The sequence below is a fragment of the Microcaecilia unicolor genome, chromosome 3, assembly GCF_901765095.1.
Source record: "Microcaecilia unicolor chromosome 3, aMicUni1.1, whole genome shotgun sequence".
Taxonomy (NCBI): Eukaryota; Metazoa; Chordata; class Amphibia; order Gymnophiona; family Siphonopidae; genus Microcaecilia; species Microcaecilia unicolor.
Window position 1 is genome coordinate 520,510,763 of NC_044033.1, and position 19,516 is coordinate 520,530,278.

Sequence of the window (19,516 nt, forward strand, 5' to 3'; positions counted from 1 at the left end):
GGACAGCTATTAAAATGGTCAGTGGTCTTCGTCATAAAGCATATGGGGACAGACAAAGATCTCAAAATATCAACTTTGGAAGAAAGATGGGAGATATGATTGAAACTTTTAAATACCTCTGTGGTATAAATGCACAGGAAGCAAATCTTTCAACTGAAAGAAAACTCTGGAACGAGGGGGCATAGAATGAAGTTGAAAAGGACAGACCTAGAAGTAACCTGAGGAAATACTTCTTCATAGAAAGGGTGGTGGATTTGTGGAAAAGCCTACCGGAGGAGGTGGTGGAGATGAAAACTGTATCTGAATTAAAGAAAGCTTGGGACCAGTACAAAGGATCTCTAAGGGAGAGGAAGGGATTACAGATGACATGTACGGGCAGTCTGGAAACGCCATATGGTCCTTATCTGTCTACATTTTTCTGTTCAGACGGGAAACGCCATATGGTCCTTATCTGCCTACATTCTTCTATGTTCTTCTGTTTCATAGTAACGTAGTAAGTGACGGCAGATAAAGACCTGAATGGTCCATCCAGTCCGCCCAACAGTCATATTAATTATCAATTCAAGATTAAATCAACAATGAACGTGGTATTAAATACTTGATCATGGTCTTTCTTTGGTGTTTCTGGGACATAGCCCATAGAAGTCCGCCCGGCTCTGTCCTTATGTTCCAGCTACTGGAGTTGCTGTCAAAGCCCACTCCTGCCTACCCGAATCTGTCTTGTCACTTGCAGGACACAGACCGTAAAAGTCTGCCCGGCACTGTTCTCACGTTCCAAATTACTGGAGTTTCTGTCGAAGCTCTCTCCAGCCCATCCTACAACCAGATTGCAATATGCGGGACTCAGACCATACAAGCCAGCCCAACACCGGCCCTAGTTGATACAGCCAGATTTGCCATCTAAGCACCACTTGACATGCAAACATATATGCAACCCTTTAAGTTTTGTTTTTTATAGCATTCATTTTCTAATTAGGATCTCATTATTTAACATTGATCTTACTAGAATTCAATTTTGCACTGATCTATTACACAAATGGATGTATGCTCATAAAGTAAAACTTAACATCAACAAAACAACATTTTTGTGTTTTAGTACTAAACCAGAACACATTCCTAAGTCTACCACTATCAAACAAGTTGTATACAAAATTTTCCTTATTTAAGATTCTAGGAGTTCAAGTTGATAGTTCCATATCTATGGAAACTCAGGTTAACACGTTAATCAAAAACGTTCTTTTCTTAATGAGAAAGTTGCGTACCATTCGTAAATATTTTGACCCAGACACTTTGCTCTTCAGGCAATCCCTGACCAGCTGTAAAGAGCGCTGCACAGGACAAGATGAAATGTGATCACGTGAATGTGTGACACCATCCTTTCAAGATTTCAAAGAAAGTTGATGCACAGCTCCTGAGGAAGCAGTTAAAGTGAAACGGGTTTGACCACCGTCAAGCCACAGCTAAGTGCTCAACATTTTACTATATACAAGAACCAATCTTAAACTAATTTTCAGTGAAATGGAAATTCAGTGACTGAAAGAAATAAAGGAACAAGATTTAAAAGGATTTATACTTTGACAAAAAATGAAAGATTGATTAAAATAAAAGGATTTTAATGAAATTATAAAATAATTCACAAGGAAGTAAGACCAATGATGACCATAACAACCCCAGCTAAAGACGTGAAAACTATTATTAGCGTCCGGGTTTGTCGAGGTCTCCATCTTGTGTAGACTGAAGCACTGGACTCTTCAACTGTTGAGGTATATCTAATGAATTAGAGCCACAGTTGTCTTTCTCACTTTTGTAACACATCATTGGTGTTAGAACAATAAAAAGAAACTAACTTGAACTTAAGGTTACAGCTGCAATTCCCTCTTCCCCCCCCCCAAAAAAAAAAAAAAAAACCTCACCAACACAACAATGTAAGGCTTAAATTTTCAGTCACATAAAAGCATTTATGGTGTTCACAGTTAAGCTACAAAGCAGGAAAAGTCCTGGAGCGTATGTTCCAAACTGTCAGGTTCTCTGAGTCAGTATGAGTGGCCACTTCCCCCCCCCCCCCCCCCCCCCCTTTTTACTAAATATAGCTAGATAATAACAAAGAGAACTTTAAAAGTGATAATAGCTTTCTTTCACATCAGGAATCAAAACTACCGTGTTTCCCCAAAAATAAGACACTGTCTTATATTAATTTTTGCCCCCCAAAATGCGCTAGGTCTTATTTTCAGGGGCTGTCTTATTTTTCGGGGAAACATCGGGGTTGGATCGGGGTTGGCCCGCCCGCCCTCCGTCGCTACCGGAACTAACCTTAAACGCCTCCTTTCACCTTCGCAGCAAGCAGCAGCAGGGCAGGCCACTCCTTCCTTCCGTGTCCCGCCCTCGCCTGAGGTAACGTCTGCGAGGGCGGGGCATGGAAGGAAGGAGAGGTCTGCCCTGCTGCTGCTTGCTGCGAAGGTGAAAGGAGGCGTTTAAGATTAGTTCCGGGAGCGACGGAGGGTGGGTGGAGGGGGGCGGCCTTGTCCGGCTCTCGGCGGTCCTGCTTTCAAACAAAAATTTGCTAGGTCTTACTTTCGGGGGGAGGCCTTATATCTACCAATTCAGGAAAATCTCTACTAGGTGTTATTTTCGGGGGATGTCTTACTTTCGGGGAAACAGGGTAGTAGCCAAACATGCCACTCTCAAGATACTACTACTACTATTTGACATTTCTGAAGTGCTACTAGGGTTACGCAGCGCTGTACAATATAACAGAAGGACAGTCCCTGCTCTGAGAGCTTACAATCTAATGGACATCAATAGAAATCAAACAAAATAAAACATGGAAAAGAAAATAAGATGATACCTTTTTTATTGGACATAACTTAATACATTTCTTGATTAGCTTTCGAAGGTTGCCCTTCTTCGTCAGATTGGAAATAAGCAAATGTGCTAGCTGACAGTGTATATAAGTGAAAAACATTCAAGCATTGCTATGACAGTCTGACAGGGTGGGAGGATGGGGGTGGGTAGGAGGTATGCATGGGGACATCAAAGTATATCATTGGTATTCTAACAGGGTGGGTGTGGACAGGTGAGGGGAGGGTGATCAACAGAGACATACAGCTTTATGGTTTATAATGGGCTTGGAAGCCCAGGTCCTTGTTAAGTCCTTTCTGTTGGGTGTTAAAATATTCAATCATTCTGACTTCAAAGGTCTTACGTTCTTGTATGGTTTTAAAGTTACCTTTGAGGATTCTCACTGTGAAGTCACTGGTGCAGTGTCCTGGTCTTGTAAAATGTTGCCCAACAGGCGTGGGAACCCTACTGGCACCAGCATTGTTTATATGATGTCTATGTAAATTGAATCTTGTCTTAAGCATCTGGCCTGTTTCTCCAATATAGCATCCTTCATTACATTTTTTACACTGAATGATATATACCACATTGGAAGATGAGCAAGTGAAAGATCCCTTTATGTTGAATGTCTTTCCTTTGTGGATGACTTTGGGGTCCTATGAAATATTTTGGCATAGTTTGCAACTGGATAAATTACAGGGAAGTGTGCCCTTCTGTTCCTTTTCAGTCTGTGAAGGAAGTTTACTTCTGATTAGCTTGTGTTTTAAATTGGGTGGCTGTCGGAAGGCCAGTACTGGTGGGGATGGGAATATCTCTTTATATACACTTATATACACTGTCAGCTAGCACATTTGCTTATTTCCGATCTGACGAAGAAGGGCAACCTTCGAAAGCTAATCAAGAAATGTATTAAGTTATGTCCAATAAAAAAGGTATCATCTTATTTTCTTTTCCATGTTTTATTTTGTTTGATTTCTATTGATAACCTTAAGAGTGGACTAACACGGCTACCACACTCCTCTACTTAATCTAATGGACAAATGTACAGACAATCAAGATTGCTGTATATTTGTTTTTCAACATAACTTGTAAAGTTTGTTGAGATCCTATAGGGATGAGAAGTGAAGATAACCCTTTCACTATGGCTTCAATTCAAATCTAAGGGAGACCTAGTTATTAAAGAGTAAAGTCAGGCTTTTACCACACCTGGACTGACCACTGTTGGAAGCAGGCTACTGGGCTAGATGGACCATTGGTCTGACCCAGTATGGCTATTCTTTTGTTCTTATGTACAACTTGCAACCAACCTCACAAGCCGCGCTATTATACTGTTCAGGAGCATAGGGCTGCAAAGCTGCAACCCAATGTTCCCAGGCTGCATCTTAAATAGGCTGGGCATTAGTTTGCCCTTCCCCCACCCATAATGTCCCCATTTCCAAATCCCCCTATTATTTATTTGGTGCATGTTTACCCCACATTTTCCCACATAAGCAGGCGCAATGCAGCTTACATTAAGTCAACAGTATACAATTCAATATAGAGATGACACAGAAACAGAATGTGACAGGAGGGGAAGGTACACGGGATGACATGGGCAAAGGACAGGGGTGAAGAGCCAACAAATGGCAGAGGTTAAACAGAGTAGCAGCCAGGGGAATAAGAAGGTCTTTATAACCAATTCACTTATCAAAAGCCCCCTCCCCATATCAGACCTCCCATTCAAAGGAACACCTCTCCTCCCAAGATATCCCCTGTCCTCCTGGAAGGCACCTCCCCAAGGCTTACCTTTACTAATCCTTAGTGTCGCTCCTGACCCTCCAACACTGGGTTCAAAATGGCGCTGGCAAACAGCAGCTTTACCCCTAGCAGAGGTAAATGGAAGATTACAGCAAGGGGGGGTCACCAGTTCTATTTTGAACCCGGCGCTGGCAGGTACATCTGCGGACTGTTCCTGCTCTGTAGACACTAGACACCAGGGATTAATAAAGGTGGGCCTGGGGGGGGCGGGAGAAAGCAAACTAATGCCTGGCCTCTTTAAGGTGTGAACTGGGAGAATCAGGCTGTAGCTTTGTAGCCCATTGCCCCCTGGCCAGGAAAAATATGCAATCATTCAATTTATATAATAATGAGATGTTTTACATGTATTTGCATCTCATCATTATGTATCCCACTTAAGCTAATATTAATATTTGTTAAGTAATATAATATGTGCTATTTATGTTTTAACACCTGCTATGGGGCAAAACAATGTGTGTTACATACCTTGATAACTACCCCTGTTAGTTGTCACTACTTAGTGATAACCTTTTTTTTTTTTTTTTGTTACATTTGTACCCCGCGCTTTCCCACTCATGGCAGGCTCAATGCGGTTTACATGGGGCAATGGAGGGTTAAGTGACTTACCCAGAGTCACAAGGAGCTGCCTATGCCTGAAATGGGAATCAAACTCAGTTCCTCAGGACCAGAGTCCACCACCCTAACCACTAGGCCACTCCTCCACTGTTGCTACTATTTGAGATTCTACATGGAATGTTGCTATTCCACTTGCAACATTCCATGTAGAAGTCGGCCCTTGCAGATCACCAATGTGGCCACGCAGGCTTCTGCTTCTGTGAGTCTGACGTCCTGCACGTATGTGCAGGACGTCAGACTCACAGAAACTGAAGCCTGCGCAGCCTTCTACATGGAATGTTGCTAGTGGAATAGCAACATTCCATGTAGAAACTCCAATAGTATCTATTTTATTTTTGTTACATTTGTACCCCCTGCGCTTTCCCACTCATGGCAGGCTCAATGCGGTTTACATGGGGCAATGGCGGGTTAAGTGACTTGCCCAGAGTCACAAGGAGCTGCCTATGCCTGAAATGGGAATTAAACTCAGTTCCTCAGGACCAGAGTCCACCACCCTAACCACTAGGCCACTCCTCCACTGTTGCTACTATTTGAGATTCTACATGGAATGTTGCTATTCCACTTGCAACATTCCATGTAGAAGTCAGCCCTTGCAGATCACCAATGTGGCCACGCAGGCTTCTGCTTCTGTGAGTCTGACGTCCTGCACGTATGTGCAGGACGTCAGACTCACAGAAACTGAAGCCTGCGCAGCCTTCTACATGGAATGTTGCTAGTGGAATAGCAACATTCCATGTAGAATCTCCAATAGTAGCAACATTCCATGTAGAATCTCCAATAGTATCTATTTTATTTTTGTTACATTTGTACCCCCTGCGCTTTCCCACTCATGGCAGGCTCAATGCGGTTTACATGGGGCAATGGAGGGTTAAGTGACTTGCCCAGAGTCACAAGGAGCTGCCCGTGCCTGAAGTGGGAATCGAACTCAGTTCCTCAGGACCAAAGTCCACCACCCTAACCACTAGGCCACTCCTCCACTGTTGCTACTATTTGAGATTCTACATGGAATGTTGCTATTCCACTAGCAACATTCCATGTAGAAGTCGGCCCTTGCAGATCACCAATGTGTCCGCGCAGGCTTCTACATGGAATGTTGCTAGTGGAATAGCAACATTCCATTTAGAATCTCCAATAGAAGCAACAGAACCTCAAATAGTAGCAACATTCCATGTAGAATCTCCAATAGTAGCAACATTCCATGTAGAATCTCCAATAGTATTTATTTTATTTTTGTTACATTTGTACCCCCTGCGCTTTCCCACTCATGGCAGGCTCAATGCGGTTTACATGGGGCAATGGAGGGTTAAGTGACTTGCCCAGAGTCACAAGGAGCTGCCTATGCCTGAAATGGGAATCAAACTCAGTTCCTCAGGACCAGAGTCCACCACCCTAACCACTAGGCCACTCCTCCACTGTTGCTACTATTTGAGATTCTACATGGAATGTTGCTATTCCACTTGCAACATTCCATGTAGAAGTCGGCCCTTGCAGATCACCAATGTGGCCACGCAGGCTTCTGCTTCTGTGAGTCTGACGTCCTGCACGTATGTGCAGGACGTCAGACTCACAGAAACTGAAGCCTGCGCAGCCTTCTACATGGAATGTTGCTAGTGGAATAGCAACATTCCATGTAGAATCTCCAATAGTAGCAACATTCCATGTAGAATCTCCAATAGTATCTATTTTATTTTTGTTACATTTGTACCCCCTGCGCTTTCCCACTCATGGCAGGCTCAATGCGGTTTACATGGGGCAATGGAGGGTTAAGTGACTTGCCCAGAGTCACAAGGAGCTGCCCGTGCCTGAAGTGGGAATCGAACTCAGTTCCTCAGGACCAAAGTCCACCACCCTAACCACTAGGCCACTCCTCCACTGTTGCTACTATTTGAGATTCTACATGGAATGTTGCTATTCCACTAGCAACATTCCATGTAGAAGTCGGCCCTTGCAGATCACCAATGTGTCCGCGCAGGCTTCTACATGGAATGTTGCTAGTGGAATAGCAACATTCCATTTAGAATCTCCAATAGAAGCAACAGAACCTCAAATAGTAGCAACATTCCATGTAGAATCTCCAATAGTAGCAACATTCCATGTAGAATCTCCAATAGTATCTATTTTATTTTTGTTACATTTGTACCCCCTGCGCTTTCCCACTCATGGCAGGCTCAATGCGGTTTACATGGGGCAATGGAGGGTTAAGTGACTTGCCCAGAGTCACAAGGAGCTGCCTATGCCTGAAATGGGAATCAAACTCAGTTCCTCAGGACCAAAGTCCACCACCCTAACCACTAGGCCACTCCTCCACTGTTGCTACTATTTGAGATTCTACATGGAATGTTGCTATTCCACTAGCAACATTCCATGTAGAAGTCGGCCCTTGCAGATCACCAATGTGTCCGCGCAGGCTTCTACATGGAATGTTGCTAGTGGAATAGCAACATTCCATTTAGAATCTCCAATAGAAGCAACAGAACCTCAAATAGTAGCAACATTCCATGTAGAATCTCCAATAGAAGCAACAGAACCTCAAATAGTAGCAACATTCCATGTAGAATCTCCAATAGTAGCAACATTCCATGTAGAATCTCCAATAGTATCTATTTTATTTTTGTTACATTTGTACCCCCTGCGCTTTCCCACTCATGGCAGGCTCAATGCGGTTTACATGGGGCAATGGAGGGTTAAGTGACTTGCCCAGAGTCACAAGGAGCTGCCTGTGCCTGAAGTGGGAATCAAACTCAGTTCCTCAGGACAAAGTCCACCACCCTAACCACTAGGCCACTCCTCCACTGTTGCTACTATTTGAAATTCCATGTAGAAGTCGGCCCTTGCAGATCACCAATGTGGCCACGCAGGCTTCTACATGGAATGTTGCTAGTGGAATAGCAACAATCCATGTAGAATCTCCAACAGTAGCAACATTCCATGTAGAATCTCCAATAGTATCTATTTTATTTTTGTTACATTTGTACCCTGCGCTTTCCCACTCATGGCAGGCTCAATGCGGCTTACATGGGGCAATGGAGGGTTAAGTGACTTGCCCAGAGTCACAAGGAGCTGCCTGTGCCTGAAGTGGGAATCGAACTCAGTTCCTCAGTTCCCCAGGACCAAAGTCCACCACCCTAACCACTAGGCCACTCCTCCACTCCACTTGAGCTCTGTACACAATACGAGTGAAGTTTAATACTCTGACTTTCTTACACAATATACTCACAGCCATGATATAGGTCAAACTACAGATTGTAAATAGACCGTCAATATTTCAGACAGTGACAACCTGAGGGCATGTATTAAGCAAAGCTCCACATGAGACAGTCCTGGAGTATTATTCAGTATTTTCATTAATGGCATACAGAGTTCACTTTTAAATATATGAAAGATAATTTGTTAATTTATCTAGAAAAAAAACTAGAAAATGACTGGAAATGTTTGGTACTGGAGCATCGAGAATAATACTCAAGACCACCTTATTTGGAATAGCTTATGCTAAAGTCCCGCCGTTGTATCCCTACCTGTTGAACTGTACCTATCTTAACAACATCCTCCACTTTCTTACCCCCTTCCCCCTTCTCTAATTACTTACTGATCACTCCTACTTCCATGTACTTGATTGTTTATGCCAAATTAATGTATGCCTTTTCAGCCCTTTACTGTTGTAAGCCACATTGGGCCTGCCCGCGGGTGGGAAAATGTGGGATATAAATGCTACATATATATATATATATATATATATATATATATATATATATACACACTACTACTACTACTTAACATTTCTAGAGCGCTACTAGGGTTACGCAGCGCTGTACAAATTAATAACTAAGGACGGTCCCTGCTCAGAAGAGCTTACAATCTAAAGGACGAAATGTCACGTTGGGGTAGTCTCGATTTCCTGAATAGAGGTGTTGTGATTAGGTGCCGAAGGCGACATTGAAGAGGTGGGCTTTGAACAATGATTTGAAGATGGGTAGGGAGGGGGCCTGGCGTATGGGCTCAGGGAGTTTGTTCAAAGCATGGGGTGAGGCGAGGCAGAAAGGGCGGAGCCTAGAGTTGGCGGTGGTGGAGAAGGGTACTGAAAGGAGAGATTTGTCTTGAGAGCGGAGGTTACGGGTAGGGACATAAGGGGAAATGAGGGTAGAGAGGTAAGGAGGGGCTGCAGATCGAGTGCATTTGTAGGTTAGTAGGAGAAGCTTGAACTGTATGCGGTATCTGATCGGAAGCCAGTGAAGTGACTTGAGGAGAGGGGTGATATGAGTATATCGGTCAAGGCGGAAGATAAGACGTGCGGCAGAGTTCTGGATGGACTGAAGGGGGGATAGGTGGCTAAATGGGAGGCCGGTGAGGAGTAGGTTGCAGTAGTCAAGGCGAGAGGTAATGAGAGAGTGGATGAGAGTACGGGTGGTGTGCTCAGAGAGGAAGGGGCAAATTTTGCTAATGTTGTAGAGGAAGAAGCGACAGGTCTTGGCTATCTGCTGGATATGCGCAGAGAAGGAGAGGGAGGAGTCGAAGATGACACCGAGGTTGCGGGCAGATGAGACAGGGATGAAGAGGGTGTTATCAACTGAGATAGAGAGTGAAGGGAGAGGAGAAGTGGGTTTGGGTGGGAAAACAATAAGTTCAGTCTTGGCCATGTTAAGTTTCAGGTGGCGGTTGGACATCCAGGCGGCAATGTCGGATAAGCAGGCCGATACTTTGGCCTGGATTTCCGCAGTGATGTCTGGTGTGGAGAGATACAGCTGGGTGTCGTCAGCATAAAGATGATAGTGGAAACCATGAGATGAGATCAGGGAGCCTAAGGAAGAGGTGTAGATTGAAAAGGAGGGGCCCAAGGACAGATCCCTGAGGAACTCCAACAGAGAGCGGGATAGGGGAGGAGGACGAACCATGAGAGTGTACTCTGAAGGTACGATGGGAGAGATAAGAGGAGAACCAGGCGAGGACAGGGCCCTGGAACCCAAAGGAGGACAGTGTGTCAAGAAGTAGGTTGTGATTGACAGTGTCAAAAGCAGCGGATAGGTCGAGGAGGATGAGGATGGAGTAGTGACCTTTGGATTTGGTGAGGAACAGGTCATTGCAGACTTTAGATAGTGCCGTTTCTGTCGAGTGTAGGGGGCGAAAGCCGGATTGAAGCGGATCGAGGATGGCATGAGAGGAGAGAAAATCAATGCAGCGGCTGTGAACAGCGCGTTCAAGTATCTTGGAGAGGAAGGGTAGGAGGGAAATGGGGCGGTAGTTGGAGGGACAGGTAGGGTCAAGAGATGGTTTTTTGAGGAGTGGTCTGACCACAGCATGCTTGAAGGTGTCCGGGACAGTTGCAGTGGAGAGAGAGAGATTGAGGATATGACAGATGGTGGGGGTGATAGTAGGAGCGATGGTGCTAAGTAGGTTGGTGGGGATGGGGTCTGAGGAACAGGTGGTGGATTTCGAGGAGGAGAGGAGATGGGCGGTTTCAAGTGTTAGTAATGTTGTGAAATGTGTATGTAATTTTGTAATCTGCCTAGAACTTTGGCAATAGTGCGGAATATACTTTTTTTTAATAAATAAATAAAATGCACAAGATGAAAATCAACAAAAACAAAAATTTAGGAAGAAAAAATAAATGAAATTTATAAATACAAAATGCAAATGACTCAATAGATAGTAGTAGTACTACAAGAACAGGGAGAAGCTACTGCCAACTAACCCCTGCACGGCAACGCCAACACAGCCCATTCCAAGTGAATGGGTGTTAGCGCACCACAGCCACTAGCGCAGCTTAGTAAACAGGGGGGTAAGTAGAAGTTACTAAAGAGCTAACAGAAAACCAAAATATTGTAACCAATTTTTAACATCTCTATATATAAAACGCACCTCCAACATTCTAATGAAGCCTCAAGCCGGAAACTTGAAGAGGCATAGATATCCGGTTTGCCCATGAGTGTCTGCCCCGCCCTCACGTCACAACGTAATGACGTCGAGGGCGGAGCACTGACACTCGAGTGGCGAAACGGACAAGGCACAGGCTCGGAGGCGGAGCAACAAAAAAAAAAAAAGAGCGTCCCGACAAAACCAGCGTCACCAACAAAAGAAGAACCAGGGTATCACCGTTTGACGGACCAAGCCAGCCACAACGTGCGAGGGAGGGAGGCAGGCAGACAGGCAGGCAGGCAGCATGAACGTTGGAGGGTGGGAGGGAGGGACACAGCTAGCCAGCCAGCCAGCCTCTCGAGTGGCAAAACACACAAGGCACAGGCGCACAGGCGGAGCAACAAACAAAAACAGAGCGTCCCGACAAAAAGAGCCTCGTGAACACAAGAAGAAACAGGGTATCAGCGTTTCACGGAGCGAACCAGAAACAACATGGGAGGGAGGGAGGCAGGCAGGCAGGCAGCCTGAAAGTCGGAGGGTGGGAGGGAGGGAGACAGGTAGACAGCCAGCTAGCTTGAACGTGGGAGCCAGGGAGCCAGCCTGAACGACGGTGGGAGGCATCCAGCCTGACCGTGGGAGTGGGTGGGAGGGAGGAAGGAAGGAAGGGGGGGCCACGACCATGAAAGGCAAAGGTAGAGGAGGCCACGACCCTGAAGCTGGGAGGGGGGAGCAGAGGAAAAACTGGAGGGGGACGGGAAAGGGGGAGGGAAGACGGGGGGGAGGAGGGTAGGGGGGCCCCTGCCACACACTCTCAAGTCTTTCTCACACACACACACTCTCACACAGACAGTCACACACACACACTCGCACATTCACTCTGTCTCTCTCTCTCTCACACAGTCACTCTCACACACACACACACTCAGAGGCACACCTTGCTAGCGCCCATTTCATTTGTGTCAGAAACGGGCCTTTTTTACTAGTTTGGTAATAAAACAAGAAAAGAGGTCTGGGTGCTGGCTTAAGTACTAGCCTTATAAAAAGCAAAGTTAGTGATGCTAATAGAGACCAGAATATTTAACAGATTTTGGGCATACTCAATACAGATTTCAAGAGCGGTTGTGGATAAACAATGGAGAAACCCGGTAAGAAGCGAGGAGCCTTTTCGATATGACATCTAAATCTGATTTTGGACATTTTTCAAAAAAAAAAAAAAAAAACACCCAAAAATCCAGTAGCGAACATAGCCATTTTCAAACCAGGTGAGGGTTTGAACCCTTTCTGAAGCTACCGTGTTTGGAGAATTACTTTGCATACCTGCTATACATGAACTGCTGGGGAGGGTTTGAACCCTTTCTGGAGCTACCCTGTTTGGAGAATTACTTTGCATACCTGCTATACATGAACTGCTGGGAGTTTGAGCCCTTTTTGCGCTACGTTGTTTGAAGAATTGCTTTGCATAACTGCTTTATATGAACTGCTGAGATTTTGGAACCTTTTGGGGGTTTTTTTTGTTGTGTTTTGAATACTATGCTGTTGAACTGCTATGCTTCTTGAGAAATGCTGTGGTGGGAACTACCTTTGGAGGAGCAGTTGACACAAAGGGATTACAGTAAAGTATAATCTGACTTTATGGATTGCCATATGCTCTTTAGCAGTGGATTACAGCACAGAGCTCGGCTAAAGGGCCGAGGGACTCAAGAGTCTCCCGGTGCAGGAGACTTTTCCAAGAGTCTCCCGGTGGTGGAGACCTTACAGTATATATATGAAGTAACACATCACACCTTTATGCAATGAGTTTATATGAGAACCAAAGATTAGCCATACTGGGTCAGACCAATGGTCCATCTAGCCCAGTATCCTGTTTTCCAAACAGTGGCCAAGCCAGGTCACAAGTACCTGGCAGAACAAATCCCAGGACAAGCAGTTGCTTCTCCATGTCTGTCTCAATAGCAGACTATGAACTTTTCCTCCAGGAATCTGTCCAAACCTTTTTATCCTGTTGGGCAGACTGAATGGACCATACAAGTCTATCTACCGACATCTACTACGTTACTAAGTATTATTAAGATGGACCTGGAAAATTCTTACTTCTAGGATATGCAACATAAAATCTTTTACTGTTTTGGCTTCTTGCCAGGTACCTGGTTAGAAACAGGTCCTTCTGTCCGTCCCAGTACGGCAACGCTTATGTTATCATAAAAAGGCTATTTCAGCCTTCGTGGAAACTTGATAGCAATTATTCACATTCATAGGCCAGAATTATAGTCAGGCTGGTGATCAGTTCCCACCTTATCAGTCAGATAAGAGAGGGGCTCAAACTGCACCAGCAAAGGTTTAGGTTGATTGGATAGTTAAGTAATGACGTGTGACCTACCATTTGATCTTAAGAGCAGGTTACAGTAATCAGAGCATTCACACCCCTGGTCTTCTGCTAATAGGATTTATTTATTTCTATGGTGCTAGGGGATCTGCAACTTGCAGCCCTTCAAAGACTGAAATGCAGCACTGCCATGCAATTAGGGCTAAAGAGAAACAAAAGCAGCATTAGCATCCTGCACCAGTAGGGGGAGACAGCATGAGGTGGTATGCCACCATCATTGGTTGGCTTAAGAACGAGGAGGATGCAACAGCATCAACCCACACAAGTGATAAGGAACTATCTACCCTTCCGGGAATCACTAAAAACCCGTCTGTTCAAGCAAGCCTACCCAAATGACCCAAACTAATCCTATGAGCCCATTTACCCAACACTTGCACATCTCTACCTACCTATATCTTTTCTTATTCTGCTATACTTATATTTTCTCTATCTAGTTTCACTATCAATAATCTGTAATCCCTATTACTATGTAAACCGCATTGAACCTGCTTTGAGTGGGAAAGCGCAGGGTACAAATGTAATAATAAATAAATCAGAATGATGGGGCCGAAGGGGGGCAGAAATCAAGAGGTATTAGTAGGGATGGAGATAAGAGAAACTGCAATGAACAGCTACTGAAACAGTCTGGACAAAGTAAGAACAAAATAAAATGGTCTATGTTTTATAATCTCAAAGGCTGAAGACCTCTGCAGTACTTGCAAGAATGGGCAGACCCATAAGAATAGCCATACTGGGTCAGATGGTCCATCTAGTCCAGCACCCCTGATTCCAACAGTGGCCAATCCAGGTCACAAGTACCTGGCAGAAACTCAAATGGTAGCAACAGAAAAGCAAGATTCCGAAATCCCAAAGAGTAACAACATTCCATGCTACCAATTGGCTTCCCCATATGGACACAACGCAAGCAAGGAAATGCAGTGCCCTGCCACCTAATATACACCAGGATGAAAGGATTTAATTACTTATCTTTTCAATGAGGAAGGTCTGATAGTGGGGTTCCCCAGGGGTCTGTGCTGGGACCGTTGCTATTTAACATATCTATAAATGATCTAGAGATGGGAGTAACTAGTGAGGTAATTAAATTTGCTGAGGACACAAAGTTAAAGTTGTTAAATCGCAAGAGGATTGTGAAAACTTACAAGAGGACCTTATGAGATTGGTCATCCAAATGGCAGATGACGTTTAATGTGAGCGAGTGCAAAGTAATGCATGTGGGAAAGAGGAACCCGAACTATAGCTACTTGATGCGAGGTTCCACATTAGGAGTCACTGACCAGGAAAGGCATCTAGGTGTCATCGATGATATATTGAAACCCTCTGATCAGCGTGCAGCAGTGGCTAAGAATGCAAACTGAATGTTAGGTATTATTAGGAAAGGAATGGAAAACAAAAATGAGAATGTTATAATGCCTTTGTATCGCTTCATGGTGCAACTACACCTTGAATAACTGTGTCCAATTCTAGTCACTGCATCTCAAAAAAATAGTTGAATTAGAAAAAGGTACAGAGAAAGGCAATGAAAATGATAAAGGGGATGGGATGACTGTCCTATGAGAAAAGGCCAAAGTGGCTAGGGCGCTTCAGCTTGGAGAAAACACAGCTGAAGGGAGGATAGAGGTCTATAAATTAATGAGTGGAGTGGAATGGGTAGACATGAATCACTGGGTTTACTCCTTCCAAAAATACTAGGACCAAGGGGTACGCAAAGAAGCTACAAAGTAATAAATTTAAAACAATCATCAGAGAAAATATTTCTTCACTCAGCGGGTAATTAAACTGTGGAATTCGCTGTCAGAGAATGTGGTAAAAGCACTTCGCTTAGCGGGGTTTAAAAAATGGTTTGGATAGCTTCCTAAAAGAAAAGACTGTAAGCTATTATTAAAATGACTTGGGGAAAATCCACTGCTTATTTCTAGGATACTTGCAAAATCACAAGAAGTAGAGCTCAGTAACCTGTTCCGGGGCAGAGGAAGCGGGGAACCAGCGGAGCCGACAGACCCCCCCCCCCCCCAGCGGCATGCACCGGGGCGGCCCGCCCCTCCCTTCCTACGCCACTGGCTGTATACATCTGACAGTATTTCTAGGATAAGCAGCATAAAATGCATTGTATTTTGGGGGGGATCTTGCCAGGTATTTGTAACCTGGATTGGCCACTGTTGGAAACAGGATGCTGAGCTTCATCAACCCTCAGTCTGTCCCAGTATGGCAGTAAGCTTCTGGGATCCCCAGAAGCTTAGCCGGCGGTGGGAGGCAGGGCTGATGGTTGGGAGGTGGGGATAGTGCTGGGCAGACTTATACGGTCTGTGCCCTGAAAAAGACAGGTACAAATCAAGGTAAGGTATACACAAAAAATGGCACATGTGAGTTTATCTTGTTGGGCAGACTGGGTGGACTGTGCAGGTCTTTTTCTGCCGTCATCTACTATGTTACTATGTTACTTATGGTTATCAATAGAAATCAAACACAATAAAACATGGAAAAGAAAATAAGATGATACCTTTTTTATTGGACATAACTTAATACATTTCTTGATTAGCTTTCGAAGGTTGCCCTTCTTCGTCAGATTGGAAATAAGCAAATGTTGGTAGATGACAGTATATATAAGTGAAAACATTCAAGCATTACTATGACAGTCTGACAGGATGGGGGTGGGTAGGAGGTATGCATGGGGACATCAAAGCATATCATTGATATTCTAACAGGATGGGTGTGGATAGGTGAGGGGTGTGGTGATCAACAGAGACATACAGCTTTATGGTTTATAATGGGTTAGGAACCCCAGATCCTTGTTAAGTCCTTTCTGTTGGGTGTTAAAATATTCAATCATTCTGACTTCAAAGGTCTTATGTTCTTGTATGGTTTTAAAGTTACCTTTCAGGATTCTCACTGTGAAGCATATCAATGATATGCTTTGATGTCCCCATGCATACCTCCGACCCACTCCCATCCTCCCACCCTGTCAGACTGTCATAATAATGCTTGAATGTTTTCACTTATATAAACTGTCAGCTAACACATTTGCTTATTTCCGATCTGACTAAGAAGGGCAACCTTCGAAAGCTAATCAAGAAATGTATTAAGTTATGTCCAATAAAAAAGGTATCATCTTATTTTCTTTTCCATGTTTTATTTCTATAGATTCTACATGAAATGTTGCTATTCCACTAGCAACATTCCATGTAGAAGTCGGCCCTTGTAGATCAGCAATGTGGCCGCGCAGGCTTCTGCTTCTGTGAGTCTGAGGTCCTGTCAGACTCACAGAAACAGAAGCCTGCGCAGCCTTCTACATGGAATGTTGCTAGTGGAATAGCAACATTCCATGTAGAATCTCAAAGAGTAGCAACATTCCATGTAGAATCTCCAATGGTATCTATTTTACTGTCATAGTAATGCTTGAATGTTTTCACTTATATACACTGTCAGCTAGCACATTTGCTTATTTCCGATCTGAGGAAGAAGGGCAACCTTCGAAAGCTAATCAAGAAATGTATTACATTATGTCCAATAAAAAAGGTATCATCTTATTTTCTTTTCCATGTTTTATTTTGTTTGATTTCTATAGATTCTACATGGAATGTTGCTATTCCACTAGCAACATTCCATGTAGAAGTCGGCCCTTGTAGATCAGCAATGTGGCCGCGCAGGCTTCTGCTTCTGTGAGTCTGACGTCCTGCACGTATGTGCAGGACGTCAGACTCACAGAAACAGAAGCCTGCGCAGCCTTCTACATGGAATGTTGCTATTGGAATAGCAACATTCCATGTAGAATCTCAAAGAGTAGCAACATTCCATGTAGAATCTCCAATGGTATCTATTTTACTGTCATAGTAATGCTTGAATGTTTTCACTTATATACACTGTCAGCTAGCACATTTGCTTATTTCCGATCTGAGGAAGAAGGGCAACCTTCGAAAGCTAATCAAGAAATGTATTAAGTTATGTCCAATAAAAAAGGTATCATCTTATTTTCTTTTCCATGTTTTATTTTGTTTGATTTCTATAGATTCTACATGGAATGTTGCTATTCCACTAGCAACATTCCATGTAGAAGTCGGCCCTTGCGGATCACCAGTGTGGCCGTGCAGGCTTCTGCTTCTGTGAGTCTGACGTCCTGCACGTACGTGCAGGACGTCAGACTCACAGAAACAGAAGCCTGCGCAGCCTTCTACATGGAATGTTGCTAGTGGACTAGCAACATTCCATGTAGAATCTCCAATAGTAGCAACATTCCATGTAGAATCTCCAATGGTATCTATTTTACTGTCATAGTAATGCTTGAATGTTTTCATTTATATACACTGTCAGCTAGCACATTTGCTTATTTCCGATCTGAGGAAGAAGGGCAACCTTCGAAAGCTAATCAAGAAATGTATTAAGTTATGTCCAATAAAAAAGGTATCATCTTATTTTCTTTTCCATGTTTTATTTTGTTTGATTTCTATTGATAACCTTAAGAGTGGACTAACACGGCTCCCACACTCCTCTGCTTATATGTTACTTATGAATTTAGTTTTGGGAAAAGGCAAGTTACAGAGTTCAGGCAGTGGGTGCTCCACCCCAACAGCACTTTCCTGAGCAGCTGCATTCCCTCACACCTATTCCACTCTGTACACAGAGGCAGATCCCTGGAGATTCTGTTTTACAGTCCCTGTGCCTTTAAGGGGGAGGGGTGACCATCACAGATCCTCCGACGTCACAGAAAGTGCTACACGGCGAGAAGGGGGGGGGGTGGGGGCGAGCTACCCCTCCCAGCCAGATCTCGTACAGCTTTGGTATCTCTTAGACAACCAGAGAAACCAAACCTTCCTGAACCACGCAATGGCCCTGTGGAGAAGGGAAAACACCTCCCGTGACAGAGAAGGAGGGAAGGCGGCGGCGGTCGCTCTCTCTCTCTCACCTTCCGGCAGGTCCACGGTGCGCGCCCGCCTCAGAGACCTGCTCAGCCTGTTCAGTTGCTCCATGGCCCTCTCCATCCCTAGGAGGGCCGCGGCTGGAACGAGAGGAGCGCAGCGCGCCGCGGCGGCCACTCGCCGGAAGAACGTGCGCTCATCCTCCTCCGCGTCACTTCCGCTCCGCCCGCTACCTGTCGGGACATGTAGTTGTGGCTGCGCGAACTCCTGCAACCCGTGTACACAACAGTTGGTCAATCTTCGGGGCATCTACCTAGCCGGTCGGGGGGTTTTCGGGAAAAGGAACTTCATATACCGCCTTTCTGAGGTTTTTGCAACTACATTCAAAGCGGTTTACATAGATTCGGGTACTTATTTTGTACCAGGGGCAATGGAGGGTTAAGTTGGGTTACCATATTTTGTCCTCTTAAAAAGAGAACACATGTCCCGCCCACACCACGCCCCTTTCACATCATCACCCTGCCCCCTTGTCATATATTCCCCTCCCCTGCGCCCCCACCGTCACCTCCCCTCCCCCTTGTCAGATATTCCCCTCCCCTTACTTAATATCTATTGCCCTGGTGGTCTAGTGACCTCTTCAGGCAGTGGTGTGCTGGAGCTGGCTCGCACCGGCATCGCAAGAGCCGGTTGTTACATTTTGTACCGACTTGCGAGCTGGTTGTTTCCCACTGCAAGCCGGCTCTCCTCCCTCCCGCCCACCCACCAGATCCGATCCGTCACCTGACTCTTCTAATTCTTCGGCGGGGCAGGCAGTCTTGCCTGCCCGCTACCAGCGCTGACCAGTGGCGTAGCGAAGGGTGGGCCCGGGTGGGCCCAGGCCCATCCACTTTGGTCTCAGGCCCACCCAGTAGCAACATACCTAAGATGTGGCTGGCAGGGATCCCCAAGCCCCACTAGCCGAAAACTCCCAACAACTGTCCTGCCTTCATACCTTTTAAGTAGCATATCTTAGCCTGCAGTGAGCAGCGACTGATACATACTGCTTGCACTGGCCCCACAGCCTTCCCTCTGATGTATTCCCACCTATGCAGAAACAGGAGGTTGCATCAGAGGGAAGGCTGTGGGGCCAACATGAGCAGTGTGTATTAGCTGCTGCTCGCTGCTGGTGAAAATCTGCTATTTA

The 19,516-nt window shown here is 45.0% G+C and overlaps 1 protein-coding gene across 3 annotated transcripts in view; it reads right to left on the minus strand.

Annotated features, from left to right (window-relative positions):
• Positions 1 to 18,514, minus strand: part of HACE1 (HECT domain and ankyrin repeat containing E3 ubiquitin protein ligase 1) — a 279,223-nt gene extending 260,709 nt beyond the window's left edge. For all 3 annotated transcript variants that reach the window (XM_030199163.1, XM_030199162.1, XM_030199161.1), the window contains exon 1: positions 18,381 to 18,514. In XM_030199163.1, coding sequence (XP_030055023.1) covers positions 18,381 to 18,456 — 76 coding nt within the window. In that variant the 5' untranslated portion in view covers positions 18,457 to 18,514. The remainder of the gene's footprint in view (positions 1 to 18,380) is intronic.
• Between the last annotated feature and the right edge of the window lie 1,002 nt (positions 18,515 to 19,516).